We start from the raw sequence: 19290 nt of genomic DNA on the forward strand, positions 1-19290 counted from the left end.
CCTCAGTGATCCAGAGTCCCCGTAAATAATTAAATGACAAGAAAGGATCCGCGGCACCTGCCTTGGGGGTCTGCAGGATGGGGGGCGACTGAATCGGTGTCTTTAGGACGCCTTCCCTTCGGTGAGCCGGCCCACAGCCACAGCGGCCGGTCACGACAGTCACGACGCCTCAAAGTGCAAGTGCTCCCTTCTCCCAGGAGTCGGGGTTCTGACCTACACCGTGTTGCCGTCAGCAAAGAAACAAAATCGTGTCATGTGGACAAAGAACACAGAGGACGCGGCCCTGGGGAAACGAGCACCTCAGACTTCCACGGCGACCGCATTTCCTGGCGCAGAGTACAGCTTTATGCTTCCTCCGTGCAATCCCTTGGATTTAAATTAAGTGAAGAAAACATCCCCCCTGCCACGGAACCCCCACCCCAAGATTAAATGGCTTTCCCAGTCTTTGGATACTAAACGACATAAATAAAATGTCCGATTCTCCCTTTTTAAAGATCTAACAGACAACAGACAGATGAGAAAGACCTGAAGGTTTGTAATGATACTTAGAAAATTTGGGGGTGATTTTCTATTTTGTTAGAAAAATTATGTGTATCATCTGTGTTACTGAATCACAGTCAGTATAATAAAAGCTTTAAAATGCAAATGGAGGATCCCTGGGTGGCTCAGCGGTTGAGCATCTGCCTTCGGCCCAGGGTGTGACCCCAGGGTCCAGAGATCGAGTCCCACGTCGGGCTCCCTGCATGGAGCCTACTTTTCCCTCTGCCTGTGTCTCTTGTGAATAAGTAAAAGCCTTTAAAAAAATAAATAAAATAAATAAAATAAAATAAAATAAAATAAAATAAAATAAATAAAATAAAATAAAATAAAATAAAATAAAATAAAATAAAATAAATAAAATAAAATAAAATAAAATAAATAAAATAAAATGCAAACGGGCTTCTTCCCATTTCACAACCATTTAAATGAACACACTGTAACTTCTCTATCTTGGGATCCTCACTTGTAGTTAAGAAATAATTTTGTGATTTGTTTTTTTTTAATTGTAACTTTAAAGCAATTGTCCATCTAGAATATGCATTTTGAGACAGAAAAAAATTCAAAAGCATGTGTAAACCAGCCCCCTTCTGTGTGTAACGTACGGTTCACATCCGCACAAAACAGCGCTCTTAACTGATGCAGCACGTGCCCTCACACCGCCAACGGCCCCTCGTTCCTGACTTTTCTAGAAAATTTTAGACCTGAATGTACATCATCCTTGAAATCATCTGGTTCTAGTACCCATCCTCAAGCAAAAGGTGGCTCCCTCACGTCCCGTCAGCTAATGCTTTCCAGAACGCGGACCCGCTGGGCCGTCGCGGCACCCCTCTTCCTGTCTCGTGCGCAGCTTTACAACACGCAGGGCTCACCGCGGCGCTCACCGGTGAGTGAGGCTCCCGGGGGCAGAGGGCGTGGGAGCTGGAGCAGGGCCCCTGCCCAGGTGTGTTACAGCCAAACCCCCACTGGCGACACCGGCCAGCTTCCCAACCAGGGCCTCTGAGGTTCTCATCTGCCCAGATGACAGGTGCACACCTCGTAGAGTCAACGGGGTCATCTGTGGGAAGGTTCTGGAATACAGCCTGGAAGACCGTGGGTGTCTGGGGCTGGTCCTAAAAGAGCTCTTCGTCTCTGCGGCACGAACACCCAACATGCGTGCACAGAACCTGAGCTGGTCAGGTTGCAAGTCGGATTGTCCCTAATATCCGAGCTCGGTCTGGTGGGAGGAGACTTAGGCAGGTGGGGGGTGACTTGGGGCGCAGGCGGCACTGCCGTGGCCCCGTGTGGGCGTGGACACCGTGTTCCCCAGGCAGGGCTTGCGGGACCTGAGGGGGCGGCCGTGGGGCAGCAAGAGGGGAAGACAGAAGGAAGGCCCGTGTGGACGCCCATCTGCGGGCGGAGGGGAGCCGGGTGTGTGCTCGGACCCGCGGCCTCCTCGGCTCCGACTCTTCCTCTGCTGTTCCTTTTTGTCCCAACCTCTGGGCACGTCTCGGAGCTAGGAAGACATTCAGTTCGCCGCTCCTTACACGCTTCCCCACTCAGCAGGAAAGCCAGCTCCCTACCGAGCGGGTCTAGCGCAGGCTGCGGCTGCTCAGAGCCTTGGCTTCATGCTGCCTACGATGTGGCCCCTGCCCGGGGGGGCCTGGGAGAGCCGCACATCGCTGTGCTCTGAGAAGGCCCAAGTGTCCCTACCCAGTCAGGGTCGCCACACAGCCCTCCCGGGGCGGTAGGGGATGCCAACAGGGCCGGGGCCGTGCCCCGGACGCTTCCCTCGGTGCTTGTGTAACCACCAATCAAGTTTACATGGTTGCAAATTGCAGATTTACTTCTTATTAAATCAATAAGACGAGGAAAGCAATACTGTCTCCATAGTTTGGTTGTTATAACTGAACGATGTAGCACAGACGACAGCGTCCAGTCGTTACCGCTATTTCCTTAAACCACGCGTTCATCCGGCAGAGGGCCTGCTCCTCCGGAAAGGCGACTCCATCTACACCTCACCTCTTCCTGCTATGATTGCATCAGGCCATTGGTCTAAGGTCCTGCCTTTGCGGAGACTCCAAAGGGCACAGGCTTGCCTTGTCGACTGTCCTATGCCAGTGGTCACAAGCCAGACGTCCTCACGGAGCACACATCACCGAACCCTGGATGGACGAGCTCACGTGCACACAGCACCTCCCCGTAGCAGTGAATTCTTTGGCCCCCTGTGCCCAGGGGAGCACCACACGCACTTCCTCCGTGGGATCCAAAGCATTTTGTCCGCTTTCCTATTTTTGAAATGCTCAGCTTCTTTCTCTACCCCCAACTAAAGACTTAGAAAGCTATACTGTGCCTCTTTTCCTCCGGAGTCTGACATAACTGGCTCTTCACGCTGGAGTTTTCTGATGGCGACCCATTTATCGCCAAATATAAACCACCTGCATTGGCATTCCGGAGACCAAGCTGTAAAGCAGAGTTGAAAATCTGGGTGTGCATAATTGCTTAACCCAGTAAGGTATGGCCTTAGCACTGAAATGTGGCTCGTACATAAAAAAATAGTTTGCGCTTGTACACAAGGCATCCGGTCCAGCACATGTTCACGATGAAATGATGCAACATCACAGTGACATACGACGGGTTCCTGCTCACTGTGTCGATCTGTGGAGTGGCAGGCACATATGTGAGGTAGCCTTTAATTAATCCAAGAGAATGCCTTAAAAAAGTTAAAATGGAATGCCAAAAAAAAAAAAAAAACTGCCACTTTGACTGAATGTCTGTGATCTCCAATAAGCTGGATTATCTTTAGGAAAAATCATGGCCTTAAAATTTTTCTGTATTAGGACACCTCAGTGGCTCAGTGGTTGAGCCTTTGGCTCAGGGCGTGACCCCAGGGTCCTGGGATCGAGTCCTGCATCGGGCTCCCTGCAGGGACCCTGCTTCTCCCTCTGCCTGTGTCTCTGCCTCTCTCTATGTCTGTCATGAATAAATAAATAAATAAATAAATAAATAAATAAATAAATAAATAAACAAACAAATAAATAAATAAATAAAATCTTTAAAATAAAATTTCCCTATAGCTTTAAAGATCATGAAAGTTATCTGTGCCCATCAGGGCATTTTCAATAAAATCAATTATATCCCTAGAAATACTTACAACCAAAATCAAGATTGATTTTGTAGGATACTGGAAAATATTCTTCCAACTAAATTTTCAAATTGTTGCATTTGTATTAAATACATTTTGGGGGGGGGAAGGTGTCATTTTATATTCCATTCTAACTAAACAAAAACAGAAGTGAGAAGTCAGTGTGATATTGGCAAAAAAAAAAAAAAAAAAAAAAAAGACACATAGATGGATGGAGCAGAATGTTAAACCCAGAAATAGACCCTCTAAAACATAGTAAACTGATCTTTGGAAAAGGAGCAAAAAGCAGTTCAAATGGAGCAGAGATATACTCTCAACAGATCACGTTAGAACAACCAGACGTCCCCATGCCAAGATGAATAGAAGTGCAGACCTTACACCTGTCACAAAGATTGCTTTGAATTGGATCAAAGACCCAAATGTAAAGTATAAAACTCCTAGGAGGTAACATAGGAAAAAATCTAGGTGACCCCTTACTGGGGGGATAACTCTTTAAGTACAACACCAAAGGCGTGTTCCATGAAAGAATGAATCGGTAAGTTGTACTCCGTTAAAATCGAAAACTCCTGTTCTGCGAAAGACAGCACCAAGGGAGGGAGAAGACAAGCCACAGGCTGGGAGGAAATGCTGGGAAAAGGCATCTCTGATGAAGGACTGGCAGCCAAAATGTGCAAAGAACCCTTAAAACTCAACAGTAAGGCGAACATCTTGGTGAAAAGCGGGCAAAAGCCCTACACAGAAACCTCGCCAAAGAAGGCGGACAGGTGACGAGCACATGGATGGGTGCCCCACATCGTACGTCATCAGGAGCTACAGACTAAAACCACAAGCTGATACCCCTGCCGCCATATGAGGGTGTGACTAAAATCCGGAACGCTGATTGCACCAAATGCTGACGAGGATGTGGAGCGACAGGGACTCTCACCCGGTGCTCGTAGAATGCAAAACGGTGCAGCCACTCTGGAGGGCAGGCCGACAGTCTCTTTGCCAACTAAACATCCTCTTACCATATGACCCAACAATCATACTTTTGGGTATTTATTCAAAGGAGTTGAAAGCCTATGCCCACAAAACAGCTACACCCAAATGCTTATAGGCGCTGTGTCCCTTGTGTCCTTCAGGAGGGGGAATGGTTGAACCGCGGTCCATCCAGATGATGAAATATTATGCAGAACCAAAAAGAAATGAGCTTTTAAGTCATGAAAAGACATAGAGGAGCCCTTAACGCATACCACAAAGTGAAAAAAAAAAAAAGAAAACATTCTGAAAATACTACATAGTGTATAATTACAACTATATGATGTTCTGGAGAAGGCAAAACTGTGGAGACAGGAAAGGAAGATCGCCAGGGGGTTTCCAGGTGCTGAGGGGCAGGGGAGACAACAGGCAGAACAAGACAGTTTTTAGGGCCGTGAAATATCTGTATGATACTATCATGGCGGATATACGTATTTATCCATTTATCCAAACGCACAGAAAGTATGATGCCAAGAATGAACCCTAATGAGGCAGCCCGGGGGGCTCAGCGCTTTAGCACCGCCTTCAGCCCAGGGCGTGATCCTCGAGACCTGGGATTGAGTCCCGCATCGGGCTCCCTGCATGGAGCCTGCTTCTCCCTCTGCCTGGGTCTCCGCCTCTCTCTCTCTCATATGCATAAATAAATTTTTAAAAATCTTAAAAAAAAAAAAGAATGAACCCTAATGTACTGCTATGAACTTTGGGTCATAATGACGTATCAAAACAGGTTCATCCCTTGTACCAAACGAGCCTCTCCATCTGTTGGTGGGAAATGTTGACAATGGGCGGGGAGGGGCACGGGGAGGGGAAATCTCTACATTTCCTGCTCATTGTTCCTATAAACCTGAAGTTGTTCTAAAAACAAAAACGAAAACATTTTCATCATTTACGTAGTTACCTTGCCATTGATCACATCTTTCTCAGACACTATGCAAATTCTAAATGGCTTTGCCTTTAAAACCTAGCACATACCTGACATTTTTTTATTTTTTTATTTTATTTTATTTTATTTTATTTTATTTTATTTATTTTATTTTATTATTTTATTTTATTTTATTTTTATTTTTATTTTTATTTTTATTTTTTTATAAATTTATTTTTTATTGGTGTTCAGTTTGCCAACATATAGAATAACACCCAGTGGTCATCCATTTTAAACATAGTGCTCAGAGAACTTAAGACAAAATGAAAAACCCTGATGCCTATTTTACATCCAAGACTGGTTACCACAGGATCCCTGAGAATCAGACCCAGACATTAGGATTTCTAACGCTCCGTACGTGACCTTATGTGTAACCAGCGTGCCAAAGGGATACATAATGAAGAGGGCACAGGGTTTAGAACCAGAGAGAATGGAATTCGACCCTAACTCTGCAGACGAGTAGCCTCTCCTTCCTTGGGAAGGCCGTGTGCGGTCCTCCCGGCTCAGAGCAGTCAGCAGATTCACAGATAAGCAGTTGGAGACACACGGCATGTAGTAGACACTTTACATTGACAAGGGTCAGTAATAATAAAAAAAAAAACACTGTTGGTGGGAATGTGACCTGGTGCAGCCACTCTGGAAAACTGTGTGGAGGTTCCTCAAAGAGTTAAAAATAGACCTGCCCTACGACCCAGCAATTGCACTGTTGGGGATTTACCCCAAAGATACAGATGCAGGGAAACGCCGGGACACCTGCACCCCGATGTTTCTAGCAGCAATGGCCACGATAGCCAAACTGTGGAAGGAGCCTCGGTGTCCATCGACAGATGATGGATAAAGAAGCTGTGGTCTCTGTATACAGTGGGATATTCCTCAGCCATTAGAAATGACAAATACCCACCATTTGCTTCAACGTGGATGGAACTGGAGGGTCTTATGCTGAGTGAAGTAAGTCAGTCGGAGAAGGACAAACATTATATGGTCTCATTCATTTGGGGAATATAAATAATAGTGAAAGGGCATATAAGGGAAGGGAGAAGAAATGTGTGGGAAATATCAGGACGGGAGACAGAACATAAAGACTCCTAACTCTGGGAAACGAACTGGGGGTGGTGGAAGGGGAGGAGGGCGGGGGGTGGGGGTGACTGGGTGACGGGCACTGAGGGGGGCACTTGACGGGATGAGCACTGGGTATTATTCTGTATGTTGGCAAATTGAACACCAATAAAAATAAATTTATTATTAAAACAAAACAAAACAAAATGAAACAACGAAAAAAAAAAGGGTCAGTAATAACAACCCCAAGGCTGTGTGCTAGGTGAGTGGTGTCTTCAACGCCTAGGAAATTGTGCCCATGATGAGGAGCCCAAAACATATAGTTATTGTCGTCTCTGGGTTTTACCTCTCATTCTTAGAGCATAATTTTATCAAGGATCGATCAGATTTAAAAACCTACGGATGTTACTACCCGAGCTTCCTGTACTGTCTCTTAATCATAATAGAACAGTACTTCATTCAATAAAAAGATAACTGAGAAGTGTCGCTATTGTCTCAATCGTATCTCATGGCCACTCCAGAAAAGCAACAATTACCTGCAAACCATAAATAAACAAACAAACAAACAAACAAATAAATAAATAAATGAAGTAAACGATCACAAGGAAAGCAAGAACTATGAAGGAAAGTCAATTATATCCTGTAAACATTTACGTGTTCATAGTGAAGGAGCTTAAATAATTTTATTTTATTTTATTTTATTTTATTTATTTATTTATTTATTTTTTTAAAATAATTTTAATATGACCAAAATACCAAAGGCAAAAAGAGGTCAACAAAGTAGTTTTATAATCGAGGATCACGTGGAAATGTTTTCTTTTTTTTCAAAGATCGTAAAAGCAAAAATATTGTATGTGTAGCAATAGTATATAGTTTTCCGTTTTCACGAAGTAGCCAGTTAGATTATTTCCAGTGTGAGGCAAGTTCTAATACAGCCACGATGAGGATCTTGGTGCACATCGTGTGTGTGTGAACTTTTGTTCTCTTTGGCTCTGCAGTACGGGCCAGATCGTTATTTTTTAAGACCACATCAGGCCCAAACTTCTGACCCTTTTAGGAATAGTATTATGAACCATAAAGAGCTTCCCAGGAAACTTCCTCCTCTTCACAGGTCCATCACCCATTATTAAGCACCAATGTATTATGTAGTTTTATTAAGCACCAGCGTATTACGCAGAGTAGGTGACGTACCAGGAAGGGAGCCACTGCCTTTAACCTCAAGGGATTTGCAAAGACGTGGGAGGCGAACAGGAGGCTCGTGATGGACGACGTGTTAATATTTTGCGTAGGGAGCCATGGCCGCATGTGTCTCAACAGCCTTTGGACTTATCTACCCGAATTGCAAGTGACAGTGTCGCCATGGTTTGCTGTATAAACCACAAGGTCTAGATCCTCATGGAACCGACATGATTCTATCTGACCAGCTTTCAAGAATGCTGAGCTTATTTTATATGGTTGGAGTATTCTCTGCGGAATATGTTATTATTACTTTTTTATGTTATTTACCTTATTTTATTTATTTATTTATTTTTAGTGTCTTCAAACACTTTGGTTCTAGCATTACCAGGATGCAAGAGACCGAGGCCTCACACGCTGTGGAGGAGGGTCTCTGCGCTTTGGGGTCCGGAGCGCTCACCCGTGACCCTCGCTCCTAATTAAGTCGGCCAAGACGTGCAAAGGCACGTGGACACTCACGTTTACACGCCAGAGGCTTCCCCGTGTTGTTCCATAGCCCGTCCTCCCGGCACACGGCCGCTGCCTGCTGGCCCGCCTCCAGCTGGAAGCCCTCGCTGCATTCGTACGTCACTCTGCTGTCCAGCGTGAACTCGCTGCCCGCAAAGGAACCGTTTCCTGGGGACTCCGGGATTCCGCAGGACACCGCTGGGAAGAAAAGGCGCAGATGCGGTTAGTCTGCAAGGCTCTCCCGCCTTCCCTCGTCCTGCTCGCACGTTCCATCTGCTGGACGTTTATGTCTAACGGGGGGCACAAGTGCACCCACTTTCCAAGTTTTAAAGATTCGGGTTTTAACGATAAGCGTTCGTGAGAAGCCGTGGAAAACTGCTCGGAAAGGAACGTCTGTGTGGCCACCATCCCCGGAGGTAAGCCTGGCCGTGTGGTGCCGCTTAAGGACACCGCGGTGCTCGCGACCGCACAGCGTCATGCTTTGTGCCCAACCTAGTGTGGCAAAGACAGGATGGAACCGTCATCTGTACCGTCACAGAACCTACGGACGCCTTGATGCTGAGATTCCTCAGGAGTCAGGACTGAAGTAAGCCGTCTAGCCTCCCCCCATGTGCACCTCCCCACCCCACCCCCCACAGCATCCTCCGCAAAGCCCCCCGCAGGTCCACGGAAGGCAAGTCCCTCAGCCAAGGCCATGGATGCCTGCACCATCACAGTCTCTGTTATTTGACAAATTACCTGTCGGGGGATCTAAAACCCAGGGGGACAAAGGGAAGACACCAGGGCAGAGGCCCAGCCCTACGGGTGCTAGGCACATCTGCCTGCGTGCGAGGCCACGCAAGAGGGGGATGAAGGAAGCCCACGTGACCGAAAGACAAGGAAGATGGAGGGAGATTTCGGGGTGAATGCATCTCCTAGCTCCAATCCAGACTTACCTACTATGAGACAGAAAGAGACAAAACAAACAAACACAAGACACCTCTCAAGTGAAACGACTAGAAGTTACCGTAAAGGAACAAAATGGTAAAGGGGACCAAGGGATGGAGAGTAACGCCCCATGACAGGTAGAGCATGCAGGGGCACCTGTCAAAGGAAACTTTCCCGATAACTAGAGTGATGGCCTCCGTTTGCTCAATCAATATTCAAGGTGTTATTCACCTCGTGGATTTTATTTTATTTTATTTTTATTTATTTATTTATTTTTTACCTTGTGGATTTTAAACTTGGGTAATTAAGAATTATTTTCCACACCACTTCCAATGAGAAGAAACGTGTAGCCTGTTAGAGTTGGAAGGATGCGATGAAAGACTCCATAAGAAATCATAGTTTTAGAAATGACAAAAACTGGCAGTCAGAAAATTAAGACGACTTGCCCAGGGTATCGGAGCGACCTGTGACTCCCACCTGAGACCACTTTCTATTCTACAAGAGCCCCAGAGAGGAGCGCACTGGGCTAACTACCTTGGTTCGCTCGGAGTCTTTTGGTTGTTGTTCCGTTCTTTGTTTCTATAGTACGTTCTTGAAAAAATGCAATAGAGGATTATGAAAAAGGTAAAAAAAGAAAAATAAATGTTGTGGCAGATAAAAATCAAAGCTCTAGAAACTCCCAAGTACTCAAATTTATCTTGGGCTTAAATTCCTAATCAGCTATTTCAACCATCCAAAATACTAGATACATGGAGACAGAGATAGAGAGAGAGATAGAGATAGAGATACAGGTAATATAGGTATATTTGAAGGATTCTATAATAAAAATTTGCAGTAGATCGGAAATAAAATAGTTAGACATATAGACACGATTTTGGACAAAGAATTCAAAATAATTAATGACCTCCGGCTTTCCAAAGCCATTGCTTTATTGAGGCAATGTGTCAAGTATTAGCAAAATGTTCATCTTGACTTATTGAATGCAGTGGATTCATTTGCAATTGGATCCCTCAGGATCACCAACCTCTTGTTTCTTCACCAATTCCTCGCAGATTTCACTCAAATCTCAATTTCATTCTCACAAACCTTAATTTCTCTCCCACCTGCTGGAGCATGCCCAGTGCCCAGCTTCCTTCTAGCTCTCGTTTGGGGTGAGTGCGAGCAAAATGGCATTTCTCTGGCAGGTGATATTCTACAAATACCCATGAAACTCTACCTTAAAGGGATTCACGTCCTGGAGGCCAGCACAGAAAAGCTTTCTGGCTACTTCTGTTAAATCTGGAAGCTTATTTCACATGTGAACCCTGATTCGAGGGAATTAAGGAGACCCACTTTCTGGCATCTGATCATCCCCTGGGAATCTTTTTTTGGCCTTGAGCTACAGGTTTTCGCCTCGACAGAGCGTCTTAACAGTAGGCTGCTTGGCTGGGCTTAAAATAAAGGTTGGCAATCAATCACCCATGGCACTCTCACCCTTCTGACTCAATGGAGATAAATGGCATCATCTTTAGAGACTTAGGTTGCTAAGATGAGGGAGCCTCCTGCTAACATCTAGAATTGGTTCATCTACTCATTCCTCTCCAAGATTGTGCGTGATTACTAAGTGACAGATATTCTTCAGATCAATTTTTAAATGTCAATGAGCTCAATGCATGAGACGTTCAAAATATGTAGAATGTTCTTACTTTTATTATAGCTAAAGGGAGTAAATCTTCATTTTTTTAAATTGTACTAATAAGCATTGTGTTTCCCAGCGACCTAGGCAAATGACCACACACCCATCCTTTAAAATTACCTTCTGTCGAAGAGCATGGACTTTAAAATCAGACTTCTGTACTAGTTCTTGCCTCTGACATTTGGCGGCTCTATGATTTCAGTTAATAGACTTAATCAATGTTGTCTCATTGCTTTCAGGTTAATAACAGCCGCCTCAGAGGTAATGTGAGGAGTAAATGACATAATATATACAGAACAACTAGCACCGGGTTCATCCAGTGTAGGCACTCAATAAATTAAAAAAAAAAAAAACCTATTAGCAGTCATAGTTATATTCACAATTGTCATTTATACTTATTTTTTGCAAATAAAAATATGAGTTGCAAGGAATAACTCCTTGTAACCTATTTATTAAAGAGAGCAAAGAGAAAAATCAGTAGTAAATTAGCTTATTTCTATCACTTATCTCATGGGATATTTAACATTTTGGTTTCAAATACATAAATGGAATAGCTACTCGATGGTCCCGCTCCCTACTCTTCTTTTATAACATGAACACCACGTGGGATTTCTTTTTTTACGTATCCAAGACCAGACAGGAATCCTCCTGTCTCTGCAGGTTTAAACACGTCTCTGACTTTTCCCACTTATTTAAATAATCGTTCCCTGTAACCTACAATGGCTCCATTTCTCTCTGCCGCCCATCAGGTTTCAACACAGCACCATTCACTTTTCTTTCTCTTCTTTTTTTTCTTTCTTTTTTCTTTCTTTCTTTCTTTCTTTCTTTCTTTCTTTCTTTCTTTCTTTCTTTCTTTCTTTCCTTTCCTTTCCTTTCCTTTCCTTTCCTTTCCTTTCCTTTCCTTTCCTTTCCTTTCCTTTCCTTTCCTCCTTCCTTCCTCCCTCCATTTTCTTCCCTTCGAAGAGCTCAGTGATTCTTGGGCTTTGCCTATTGCCTTAGGCTTGTGATTCTCATGCCTTGACATCCAATCAGTCCACTTGGTGTTGCAACCACAGCTGCCTATTGAGTGTCCAGTTGAGCAAAGCCCACGTCTTAAGCTAAATGGGCCTAAGTTCTAGGGCTGCCACCTGACCTTCCCGGTAGCTCTCCTGAAACTTTCTCCCAGGAAGGCAGTTCAGGTTCTTTCATTCACTTATTTCTTTACACAGCCTGGATTTGGTTGGTGGCCAATCGCTGTCCACTCATCCGAACATTTGCCTCATACTCTATCAGTATCCTAGCTCACTTACCCATTATCTCAAAATGGAATGTCTACCTTTTCGTTATCTGGACCCCACTTGTATGGCTAAGGCAAGCCCAGGGGGAGATCAATCACCCGTACCATAAAGCCTGTAATAAAAATAGTATCCTATGGCTGGCTAAGGTAAGAGATACATCCAAGTAAGAACATCTGAAACAGGACATCCAGGAAATCTGATAGGCACCAAGTTTATAATAAAAAAAAAAATCTAGTTGAACATCAGATATGACAAGAGCATAAACAAAAATGAAGGACCACCAATAAGCTCAGCATAAGAGCCCCCGAAATGTTCTGTAAACTAGGATGTGCCAAGAGGTACAGAAGAGGACCCGCATTGCAAGACTCTAATGCAAACCCCTCATACGTTCTGCTAAACCATAATGAAGAACAATGCAGGGACGTATCCTGTGTCCCACATGTAGACAGTGGATTTCTGAGGGGTTAGAAGTATACAATTTGAGCATATAAGAATTCACTATTATTTAAAATTTATGTATAAGCATGTCTACTCATAGATATAGATAAATGTTAATTAATTAGGAACTCTAATAGAAACGGGGCGTCTGGGTGGCTCAGTGAGTTAAGAGTTTGCCTTCAGCTCAGGGCATGACCACAGGGTCCCAGGATCAAGCCCCACGTCAGGCTCCCTGCTCCATTGGGGGGTCTGCTTCTCCCTCTCCTTCTGCCCTGCCCCTTCCCACTCATGTGCGCTCCCTCTGTCTCATATAAATAAATAAAATCTTAAAAAAAAGAATTCTAATAGAAGAATATTCCAAATTACCACCTATAATTTGGTTCTACTCTATAGTATCTGTGCCTTCATTTGTTTCGTGTTTATAACCATGTCGTAGCCAAGTCACAGTGAGTTTGTTATAGTCTGATAGGAAAAGCATTGGAAGCAGATAATATGGAAATCATGTCACTTTTTATTCACTACAAGCCTAGTAGATAAAAAGACGTTTAACAATATTTTTGCTGACTATAGAATTCTGGTTTGATTGTTTTCTTTCAGCTTTTGATAAATGCTGTTCCACTTCCTTCTCCCACCAGAGTTTCTGATGAGGAACTGTCACTACAATTCTTATTTCCCTATAGACGATCCATTGTGTCTGCCTGGCTTCTTTCAGGAGATTTTCTCTTTGCCTTTAGTCTCCAGAACCCTACCATGAGGTGCCTTCTTGTGTATTTCTTTGGGTTTCTGGTATTTGGGGCTCACTTAACAGTTTGGATCAGTTAGGTGTACATATTTTGCCAAATTTGAGAGGCTGTAGGTCATCCCTCTTCAAGCACTTTGTCAGCCTCTCCATCTTTCTGCTCTTCTTCTGGGACCCTGATGACACACAGGCCAGGTCATTTGTTACAGCTGCATGGTCCTGGAGGCTCAGTCCATGGTCCCTCATCCATGATCCAGGAGGCTCAGTACGTGGTCCTGGAGGCTCAGTCCATGGTCTGGGAGGCTCAGTCCATGGTCCCTCATCCATGATCCAGGAGGCTCAGTACATAATCCTGGAAGCTCAGTCCATGGTCCTGGAGGCTCAGTCCATGGTCCTTCGTCCATGGTCCTGGAGGCTCAGCCCATGGTCCCTCGTCCATGGTCCTGGAGGCTCAGTCCTTGGTCTGGGAGGCTTAGTCCATAGTCCCTTGTCCATGGTCTGGGAGGCTCAGTACGTGGTCCTGGGAGCTCAGTTCGTGGTCCTGGAGGCTGAGTCCGTGGTCCAGGAGGCTTAGTCTGTGGTCCGGGAGGCTCAGTCCACGGTCTGGTAGGCTGTTAATTTCTTCTTAAGAATATTTTCTCTCTGTTTTTCAAAGTGGGTAATTTCTATCATTCTACCTTAGATTCAGAGGAGAGAAGTACTTTCTTCTGTCCTCCCTATTTTGCTGTTGGGTCCATCTACTGAGGTTTTTTGTTTGTTTGTTTGTTTTGTTTTGTTTTGTTGTTGTTTTTTAATCTCAGTTATTGTATTTTTTAGTTCTAATCATCCCATGTGGTTATACTTTGTATCTATTAATTCTTTGATGAGACTTTTTATTTTTTAATTGTGTATACAGACTCACAGGCATGATCTAATAAAGTGCTCATCTACACTGTAGTTGTCGATGATGCCTGCTTTAGACTCGGGGAGCATCCTAGCATCTGTGTCCTCTTGGCTTTGCTTCTGTGGACTGTCTCCTCTCATTTAGTCTGATACCTTTCCATTTCTTGGTGTGATGGGTGATATCGCATTAACACCTGGACACTGGGGCATTACGTCATTCATACGACTGGCACTTGTTTAGCCTTCTGTTTTTCTAAGGCTTTTCTAACAGCCCTCTAGTTGGTAGAGAGGTTCCATCTCTACCTCCAGTGGGGGTGGGAGTCCAGATGAGTGAGGTCCCTGCTGGGCAAGGTGGGAAGTCCAGCTTGCCTCCAGGTCTCCACTGATACTTCCCTGGCTGGGATTGTAGAGGGAACTTCTTTACTGCTTCCCATGTGGCCCCCACTGACATGGAGAGGGATGATTTTGTCACAGTGGAGGAATAGTGACAGTTCTGAGTCCCAAATACGTGTTCTCTAATACCACCCAGCACAGGCAGTTGAGGGCAGCTCATCAGCCCCAGGTAGGGCGGGATCCACTTTCCCAGGAAGATTCCCTGATGCTGCCTCACAGCCTCTGTAAGGTTTGGAAGGAGAATGGTTACATGAAATATTTCCTGTCTGGTCTGGCTTTCCCTTCCCTTTCCTTCCGGCAGAGAGAGCAGGTTTCTCTTGAAATTTTGTTGCTGTTGTTGCTGCCTGTGCGCATTGGTGTTTCAAGGCGATGAGCTTCCCCAGCGTCCTGCTGGAGATTCAAGGCAGTAAAGACAACCCTCAAGTGTCACCATTGGGTCTTCCTTTTGTTCCAAGGCCTAAGCCAGCCTACCATCTTGTCTCCATTTTTCAGAGTTTTCTTACAGTTGCTTTCTTTATATAATTTCCAGGGATTTTAGTTATACTTAGGAGGTAAAGTAGAGAAAAGAACATCTGCTTCATCTTCCTGGAAGTGAGGTTGGAACATCCTTTTAAAAATCTTGTTCTAGGCCGGAAAAGAAAGGGTTTGGGGATGGACTGATGATGTCGGCCACGGGAGACGTGAAGAAGCCCGGGGGCCGTGGGGCCTGGAACAGCTGACCGCCTCAGCCTGCTGCCTCTATTCTTACCTCAGTGGTGCCCGGAGACCACCTTCCTCATGGTATAAAAGTCCTCAGAGGACAGAAGGTCCATACAGGTTTTCATCTCACCCACTGCCTTGAATATCACGGCTCTCAATAAGTGTGTGTTAACTTTATTTATGGGAAATGGAAAAATATCATACTAGCAAAGGTATGATGTCAAGGTTTCTCAAAAACTACCGCTGCACAGAATTTCAGTATATGGATTTATTTATTTATTTATTTATTTATTTATTTATTTATTTATTTTTTAAATTTTTTCTTATTTATTTATGATAGTCACACAGAGAGATAGAGAGAGACAGAGAAACAGGCAGAGAGAGAAGCAGGCTCCATGCAGGGAGCCCGACGTGGGATCCGATCCCGGGTCTCCAGGATCGCGCCCTGGGCCAAATGCAGGCGCTAAACCGCTGCGCCACCCAGGGATCCCAGTATATGGATTTATTAAGTTCATGATCTGAGCAACCAACAGTAAGAAAATGTCTCCCTTTGAGTTTGCAATGAGCAAGTACTCTATCTCGATTCTGAATGCTTTAACTGGCCACCTCATGTTGATGAAAATGATAAATCTTAAAATTATGGTCTGTAACTGCCTATGGAATTCATTTTTTTCCTATGAAATTCTATATAGGCATTTTTTGTTATTTTCAAGGATGTGTAGAATTTTATTTTCACTAAGATTTTCTCTAGAATCATTGATATAGATACTTATAAAGGAGTTCTTTTTGGATGAGGAATTATCCTGTGGTTTCTATGTGTTTTCCTGAAGGTTAGGAAACTAAACTTACATGCATCCCCTAATAACTTATCTAGTTACTCAGACATTCATAGAGATTATCTGTAAAATTCTAGATCCTTAAATTTGTTAAAGTTCTGAATAAACTTGGCCACATTTTGTGACGAGTTTCAGGTTATTCCAAACGGCCATTATTTTGTCAGTGACAAACATCGGATCCCTTCCCGAGAAGAAATATTCCCCACGTTGATAGCATTCAACCTGACCTAACGAGCATTTCTGCATTTCTGTGAAGTAGATAAGATAAATATCATTATTCTTAATATATGATGAATGCACAGGCTTTTTGGGGAGATGGGTTTGGGGATCAGCAGTGGTGCCCCACCCCACACAATGTTTAGTAGGGTGGACAATTTTGACTCTGGGCAAATAGAGCTACAGAAACAATCTAGCATTGTTCACTGGGAGCATTTGGGACACATCTAAGATATATTTCGCACATCCTGCCAACCAACGGACAAGAACAATCTGTTCTTTCACTCACTTGACAGCGTTTATCATCTACTGCGTGCCAGGGCGGGTACAAAGCACAGTGTAAACAGTGGATACAACCGAGCTTTTCCTTTTCCTCTTGAACCTTAGGGCCTACCAGTGAGATTTTACTACTACTGGATGAGACAGATTGGCTCAGAAACAAATATACAATTATGGATTGTAAAAACTGTAATTAGTGTCACAAAGAGATAGAACAAGGTGCTCAGAGAATGAATAAAATGAGGAATGTTATTTAAAGTAGGGCCGGCGGGACCTCAGTTAAAGCCTCAGTACAAAAGCACTTGGGCTCAGGCCGGGGGTCCCGGAAACATCTTTATGGAGGGGAGGAGGCCTTACCTGAGGCAGGAAAGCACTGATTGGAAGGCTAAGGGTGGGGGGGTTGGAGGTCAGGGGGGCATCTAAAGTGAGGACTGAGAGGTAAGTAGAGAAGGCGTTATTGAGAGATACGGTCAAGAGTCTGGATTTTATGCTACATACTTCAGGACACTGGGAGGCTTCCAGCTGGGCAGTACACAAACCCATCAGTGCCTCAGTGAGGCCGTTCCCACCACTGCCACTGTTTATAATTCTACCCAGAAGCTTCCTCGACACAATCAAGAGAACTGAGCCTGCGATTCCATCCACGCCTCCTGCCACCCTGTTGCACAGTCTCTTCCCAAATGGCCACAACATGAAATAGAGGACAGGAGAGTACAGGCAGGTCTCCGCCTCCCTCTTACAGGCACGGTTAGGATTTGCCCGGGGTGCTCCATGCGACGTAGAGCAGCAACATGCCCTCCGACTCCTAACACTCCACTACTTTCAACGTCAACGCAAAATTATTTTTTTAAATAAATAATTTAAAACACAGTCAAATGTCTGCATAACCATTAATAGGTTCTGTGATCTTGTCATGGGGTCCAGGTCTCCACTAGCTCAAAATGGTCAAGCATCTCTTTAGCTTTCCCATGAGCAAAATCAAGTTTCTTGATTGACCAGGATCTTCAAATTATGGATGTTCCAATAATCATTCAAACAAACACACGGCTTTTTCATGGCGGGTTTGATGAGGAGCACCAGTAAAAAATGGCATTTGAGTAGATATTTCGGCTCGGGAATGTAACTTTGTAATGAACACTTGACTACCGCAGCAATTTCTTCAGGACCTCCCACGTGACTCACACCTGCCAGGGACGGTGTGGGATTCAATCAGGGAGCCCTGAGTCCCTCCGCTGATGGATGAGAGGAGAGCACATCCTTGGCTCGATGAGCTTACAGGCATGGATGCTGCAAGCCGGTGTACCAGCATTTTGAGTTTGGTTAACAGATTTATTGGATCCTAACTTTCTCCATCAACTCCACATAACCAGTGATTTTGAGTAGTGACACAGGTGATACACAAAATTAATAAATAAATTCACATTTAAACCAATATTTAACAAGGAGTAAAATATGGTTCAAGAATTCCTGCATCAGGGACACCTGGGTGGCTCAGCGGTGGAGTGCCTGCCTTCGGCTCAGTGCGCGACCCTGGGGTCCTGGGATCAAGTCCCGCATTGGGCTCCCTGCATGGAGCCTGCTTCTCCCTCTGCCTGTGTCTCTCATGAATAAATAAATAAAGTCTTTTAAAAAATTCTTGCATCAAAAAGTATGTACCATTATTGTCAATAACTTTTTTTCTTATGTCATTATCTTCTAAATGAAATGTCACCACCATTTTCGGTCTGTCACACAACGCAGTCATACGGAGAGGATGGCACCCCTCTACTGGTAACTTTTATTTCATGCAATCAGTCCAGGAAAACCTTTCAGTGCACACTGAGCATTGCTAGGTTGGGGCGGGGGGCATATTTTTTTAAACCCAAAGCAAATCTAGGTATGCTGTGTCACGTGAGCTTCACGCCTGGCACCAACTGTGGACATTGGTGTGGGCACATTATCACAAGTGCACATGTCAAGGTGGAATTAAAGCTTTGTGTGATGATTTCACATTGACTTCTTTTTAAAAATCTATAGGTAAAAGGATGGACTATTTGAAAGAACATGGATTCAGGGACGGGAAGCCTGAGTCTGTTGATTTATGACTTAGAAAATCTACCTGATTCGTAGGAGCTTTGGATTCCTTATCTGTAGAATAAGAATCATCGCGTCTCCTCATCAGGATAACCTTGGCAGAACGGATGTTCTAACGCACAGAGCGAAATATCTGGTATATGTTAGACTTTAAGCAAATGGTCAACTTTATTATCTTGCCATAAAAAATAATCTTCCTTCAGATTTAATATAGAGGAAAGCATTCGTCGACTCTAGAGTGGAGCCAACTGACAACGCAAAAGGCATTGACGGACAGTTTTCCTTTCATTAGGCAGAGCGAAGAAACAAGTGGCCATCGACCTCTCTCTCAGGCCTGGTCTGCCCCTGTCTGGAGAGATTAGGTGGCACTGGGCTGACTGTGCGGACGGACGGTTAGCCCTGGTCAGGCCATCAGTGCCTCCCCAGTCACCCAAAAGGCCCCAGGCTCCCGAGAACTAGGATAGATCCAGACCTGCTAAAAGCACTGAGCATGGGGGCGGCTGGGGGGCTCACTCTG

General features: G+C 44.5%; 1 protein-coding gene across 2 annotated transcripts in view; it reads right to left on the minus strand.

Moving 5' to 3' along the window:
• CSMD1 (CUB and Sushi multiple domains 1) overlaps positions 1-19290 on the minus strand; it is a 1870054-nt gene that overhangs the window by 90725 nt on the left and 1760039 nt on the right. For both annotated transcript variants that reach the window (XM_077848529.1, XM_077848528.1), the window contains exon 50: positions 8352-8537. In XM_077848529.1, the coding sequence (XP_077704655.1) occupies positions 8352-8537 (186 nt within the window). The remainder of the gene's footprint in view (positions 1-8351; positions 8538-19290) is intronic.

Source organism: Canis aureus, chromosome 15 (assembly GCF_053574225.1).
Source record: "Canis aureus isolate CA01 chromosome 15, VMU_Caureus_v.1.0, whole genome shotgun sequence".
NCBI classification, from domain to species: Eukaryota; Metazoa; Chordata; class Mammalia; order Carnivora; family Canidae; genus Canis; species Canis aureus.